At 49.2% G+C, this 5,961-nt stretch overlaps 1 protein-coding gene across 1 annotated transcript; it reads left to right on the top strand.

Annotated features, from left to right (window-relative positions):
- The first annotated feature begins 106 nt into the window (after positions 1–106).
- On the top strand, positions 107–2,622 carry EGR1 (early growth response 1). Its single transcript, XM_009286098.1, has 2 exons — positions 107–149; positions 228–2,622. Exons 1-2 carry the CDS (start codon positions 107–109, stop codon positions 1,622–1,624), a joined length of 1,440 nt encoding a protein of 479 aa, XP_009284373.1. The 3' UTR covers positions 1,625–2,622.
- Positions 2,623–5,961: the final 3,339 nt, after the last annotated feature.

Below are 5,961 nucleotides of genomic sequence, written 5' to 3' on the forward strand. Positions count from 1 at the left end.
CGGCTCCGGGCTAGCTGCTGCTGGAGACCTGCCAGCGGCGCTGCAATATGGTACACTCAATTATTAATTAAACAGAAGCAAGGATCTGGGGCTGCGCTGTGTGGGGATGGCTCGTGAAGCACTGGCAGCAGCTGCAGCAGCTGCTGGAAGTAATCGCTATTCCTCTCTTTTCAGACACTTTTCCCAGCGGCGCTGCAATATGTTACACTCAATTATTAATTAACCAGAAGCAAGGATCTGGGGCTGCGCTGTGTGGGGATGGCTCGTGAAGCACTGGCAGCAGCTGCAGCAGCTGCTGGAAGTAATCGCTATTCCTCTCTTTTCAGACACTTTTCCCGACATCTCCCTGAACAATGAGAAAACCCTGCCAGAAACCAGCTATCCCAACCAAACGACGCGACTGCCACCGATAACCTACACGGGGCGCTTCTCCCTAGAGCCGGCCCCCAACAGTAGCAACACCTTATGGCCAGAGCCCCTCTTCAGCCTCGTCAGTGGGCTGGTGGGCATGGCTAATGCACCTCCCACCTCTACGCCTTCTTCATCGTCACCGTCCTCCTCCTCGCAGAGCCCCCCTCTGAGCTGTTCTGTCCAAGCCAGCGAGAACAGTCCGATTTATTCGGCTGCACCAACTTTCCCCAATTCCAGCTCTGACATTTTCCCTGAACCGCAGACCCAGTCCTTTCCCAACCCCTCTGGAGCCCCCATCCAGTATCCACCTCCAGCTTATCCGACTGCTAAGACCAACTTTCAGGTGCCAATGATCCCGGATTACCTGTTCCCTCAGCAACAGGGTGAGCTCAGTCTTGTTCCGGCTGATCAGAAGCCCTTCCCAGCCCTTGAGACCAGAGCACAGCAACCTTCCCTCACACCGCTGTCCACTATTAAGGCATTTGCTACTCAGACTGGCTCCCAAGAGTTGAAGACCCTCAACACTAACTATCAGTCCCAGCTGATCAAGCCCAGCAGGATGCGGAAATACCCAAACCGTCCCAGCAAGACCCCTCCTCACGAGCGACCCTATGCCTGCCCAGTGGAGTCCTGTGACCGGAGGTTTTCACGGTCCGATGAGCTAACGCGGCACATCCGCATCCACACAGGACAGAAACCTTTCCAGTGCCGTATTTGCATGCGGAACTTCAGCAGGAGTGACCACTTGACTACACACATCCGCACACACACAGGAGAGAAGCCATTTGCCTGTGACATTTGTGGCAGAAAGTTTGCCAGAAGTGATGAGAGGAAGAGACACACTAAAATCCACCTTAGGCAGAAGGATAAGAAAGTGGAAAAGGCAGCTCCGGTCTCAACTGCTTCCCCAATTCCTGCCTACTCATCCTCTGTGACTACATCCTACCCTTCCTCCATCGCCACCACTTACCCCTCACCAGTGCGCACAGTGTATTCCTCCCCTGCACCCTCTTCCTACCCCTCCCCTGCACACACCACATTCCCATCTCCTTCTATAGCAACCACTTACCCCTCTGGCACTGCCACTTTTCAGACCCAAGTGGCCACCTCCTTCTCATCTCCAGGGGTCACCAACAATTTCAGCTCACAGGTGACCTCAGCACTTTCAGACATGACATCAGCCTTTTCTCCAAGGACAATTGAGATTTGCTGAGATTGTCTTCTGGAACAGGAGAATTCACCTTTTCCATTGGTACTATCAGACATGGAGTCTCCAACTACTCCCCCCAACACCATACGTTGCAAGGCTATTTAACTTTTCTTTAAACTTCAGCTGCCTGAAACAACTGCCATTTAAGTTTTCCACCTCTGTTGAATGACTTAATTTGCATGGATTGTGGATATAAGTTCAGTATAATTTTCCCTGTAAACAATAGTCTTTTATTAGGAAGAAAGGACTTTTCATTAAGTATGTAGCCGATGTAAATTGTACATGTGCCATGGTTTTGCTTTCCTTTAGGTACTATTGATGTGAAAAATCTTTGCATATCCATATTGTATTATTTGGAATTTGCAGGGCCATATTTTGTAAATGTTAATTCTATTTCAGTGACAATGCTGTAATGAGTTTCAAACTTCTTTGGGAGCAGCACTTACTGTATTTGAGCATGTTAGAGTGATGCTATGTAAATATCACCTGATGAGACACTCACATGTGGCAGAAGTTTTGTTTTTAAAGTTAGAAGTCTTGGTGCCTTTTTGTGAAGCCTTGCTGACGTCATGCATTTGTGTGAATGGATGCTTTGCATCTTGCCTTAAAGTGAAAGGGATGTTACTCAAAGAATGTAAGGGAAAGCAGGGAATGGGTGGGGAGGGGAGCACGAGAAAGCCCTGGGGGACGGAATGTAAGCAAAAAAAACCCCCACACCTCTCAAAGTCTATTTTTGTTACAAAAATGTAAATTTATATATATATATATATATTCAGGAGTTGGAATGTTGTAGTTACCTACTGAGTAGGCAGCAATTTTTGTATGTTATGAACATGCGGTTCATTATTTTGTGGTTTATTTTTACTTTGTAATTGTGTTTGTTAAAATGAAAGTGACTGTTTGGCTTCTAAACACATCGAATGCGCTTTCCTGCCAATGGGATATTTGGTGTACAATACCCTTCAGAAAAAAATAAATAAAATATCAAATCCTGCAGACTTCCACATTTTCCTTTAAGTTGCTACATAGGAAGACTGTGCTGCAGCAACCCTAACTCCTTGAGTGGCTGGGAAGTAACAAGTGGTGCTTGTCTCCTGGAGAAATACCCACTTAAAGAAAGGAGGGGAGACCAATCACTCCTAAGTACAGTTGCAAAGGCATGGAGGGAGCATGCAGGTCCTTGCATTAGGTGTATCACCTGTTCTTTTGAAGTAGCCACAATTCCTGTTTTCTGGCTTCTCCAGAAGCATGTGAGCTATTCTTAGGAAGAAAAACAATTCTCCCAGTGCTGAAAATGAGGTTTGAAAATAAGAATCTCAACTGTGTGTTCATAGGTAGTCAGAAATCTTACTGGATGGCAAGATAATAGAGCAGTTTCTAGGCTGGAAATACAATAAGCTCAGTCCAAATGGCTGGCTGATGGAAGGTAGCCCTGCCTAGCTGGGGGCTGTCATAAGTTCCCCCTTGACACAACATACGGCATATAAGTGCGCGGGCCTGATAGCCTTCAGTACAGATGTTTCAGCATTTATAGGAGGAAAGCACTTCCTTACATGGTGGTTTCAAATACATTTCAGGGAGTATGTGAACTTTCTGCAGAGCGAGTTCAGAGGAATTTGCACCCATGAGAATTGGTGGTGCAGGTGCAGGGGAGGGTTCTGGTGTCAGACCTTTCAGGTGGGCCCTCTACAAATCACTAATGTTTAGGGTTGTGAGGAGCTGGGATGCAGATCTAGCCCTTGGTGAATGCACCCGGCACAGTGTAAACTGGCAAGCAGTCTCTGTCGGACACAGCATGCCCTAATGCTTGCCAAAATTGACCCCACTGGCTAGGAAGGGCAACCTGCTGAAGCCCCTGGGCTAGTCCTCCTTCTTGGGGATGCAGCCCACCCTGGCAAATGGCAGCAATTCTGGAAGGTACCTAAGAGCTGAGCAGTCGGTAAATCCCAGTCTGTTGTCTCTCAGGCAGGACTGTCCTCAGCGGGCTGGGACAAGCTGTGAGGAAGGGCCTGTGCTGCTTTGTCTCTGTGCTGGTTTGTGCCTGCAGTGCCAGGTGTGGTCTGCAAACTGCTAACGGTGACTTTGCAGCTGGCCCTGCTGGACCTTTTCGGAGAAAAGCACTAGCTCTTTTCAACCCAAGGGGCTCCAGCCTCCGGCCAACACAGATTGACTGGGCAAGCTGAATATGTGGCTTCACACTGTCTGAGCACGTAACCCATGTCAGAAGCCACAGAAATCCACTTATGGGAGATGAGACAATGAAGAAGGGCCTTCAAATGTGATGCTTCAAAGAACGAAGCAAACAATATTATGTAAAGGTAACCACAACATTTTTTCCCCACCTCCGGTTCCCAAAGTCAATGGCAAAATAAACAGTTGGACTCAGCCCAAGCCCATTCTGATCTGTGGGCACTGCTCTGCTCAGATATTTAGAATAGAATAGAACAGAACAGAACAGAATAGAATATTTCAGTTGGAAGGGACCTACAACGATCATCTAGTCCAACTGCCTGACCACTTCAGGGCTGATCAAAAGTTAAAGCATGTTATTAAGGGCACTGTCCAAATACCTCTTAAACACTGACAGGCATGGGGCATTGACCACCTCTCTGGGAAGCCTGTTCTATTTGACCACCCTCTCAGTAAAGAAATGCTTCCTAACGTCAAGCCTGAACATCCCCTGGCACATTTGAAGCAGTCCCATGTGTCCTGTCCTGTCACTGGATATGAGGGAGAAGAGATCAGCACCCCCCCCTCTCCACTTCCGCTCCTCAGGAAGCTGTAGATGTTGCTATCTTTTCAAGCTGGGCTCCACTAACTCCTGGTCTAGCCTTCTGGAATTGTGATTGTGCTGACCAAGTGGGCTCTCAAGCAATGCCTGATGAGCCTGAGGGTGCCCCAGGTTCTCCAGAGCGCTTTGTACAGAAATGAGCAGTGGTGGTAATTGCCACACCTAAAGGGGCAGCAAAGAAGATAGGTGCTTTTTGGTGCATCGTGTGCAAAGTGGACCGAGTCAGGCAGTGTTGCAGGGCTATACAGGAATGAAGACCAGAGCACCCTTTCTAGCAGCAGGGCATGTCTCTGATGTCTGGCTAGCCACCTCTGCACACAAGACTGGCCTGTGGGTGCCAAGGCAGCAGTGCAAGGGAGATGATGCAAGGCTGCTCTAGCTCAAAGAAACGCTGGTCCTACTTGCTCCGTGCTTTCTCTACTTTGTGAAGGTAGATCCTTTCAACTTGTGGAGGCCTCCAGAAATCCACCCTAATCCTCTCCCCCCTGCCCGGTCACCTCCTTAGGCCTTCTTTTGAGGGTGTTGCAGTCTTCCTTTAAATGGAAGAATTCTGTCCTCTTACAGCTGTGGGCATTGGTCACTGGCACTTCGCAGGTAGCAGTGTCCAACTGCAGGGATGTTCAGAGGCACTGAACCAGGTGTGTAGGGTTACCGTTGGCCCCTGATTCAAAAAGCAGCATAGCTGAGTAGTGCAAGCCAGCAGTGTTCTGAGGGAAGGGCTCAGTTCCTGTGCACTGTAGCTTGCCTGTCATGGCCTGCAAGCTGGCAAATGACGCTTCCCGTCCAGCTGGGGGGTCACTTGTCACAGTTGCATCTCATTGCAGGAAGCTCCCCAGTACCATGGAGCCTCTGGTTTGGGGGGAAAAAAAAAAAGTGTAAAAACTGTTGACATATGCTAAACAGGGCCACTTTCATGCAGATACCCTTTGGTGTAACTTCCTAGAAAGCACTCATAATTTAAGCTTTGGCATTTGGTCTAAATTGCAGCGACTTGTGCTTTGCATTTGCCGTCCCTGTTTATAACATAAAGAAAAGAAAATGCATGGGGTCTTTTGCTCCTACTCTTTCCATGGCCTTCGTCCCATAAAATCAAAGCAGATTTCAGGGTTGAGAAAGCATCGACTGTACATTTTCTACGAGATCTTTTCGTTTGCCGTTGGCCTGAAGAAGGCAGGATTTCTGATTCTCAAAAAGTTTGCTCCTAGTCTAACTGGGAGCCTCAAGGAGGCTGTTCCCAGGGAAACAGCAGATGTTGCCATTGGCCGGGGAAACCCCTCGCCTTCCGTGCAGATAAAGGCCCGAAGCCGCGCAGGATGTGCCGCGGGGGGAAGGAAGCAAAGGCCTCTTGCTTTTCCAGTCACTGGCGGAAAATCCATTTGCCTGAACTAAACCTCGGCTGTTTGTGATTTGAAGCCCAGCTTCAGATCTGACCACTAGCGACGGGACAGGCCGTGCGTCACCGCTGGCGGCAGCCCAGCTGGTCGCGGGGGGCACCGCGGGGACACGCCGCCGCCGTGGCGGAGGGCCGGGAGCGCGCCAGCGGGCGGGG

Source organism: Aptenodytes forsteri, unplaced genomic scaffold (assembly GCF_000699145.1).
Source record: "Aptenodytes forsteri isolate BGI_AS27 unplaced genomic scaffold, ASM69914v1 Scaffold54, whole genome shotgun sequence".
NCBI lineage: Eukaryota > Metazoa > Chordata > Aves > Sphenisciformes > Spheniscidae > Aptenodytes > Aptenodytes forsteri.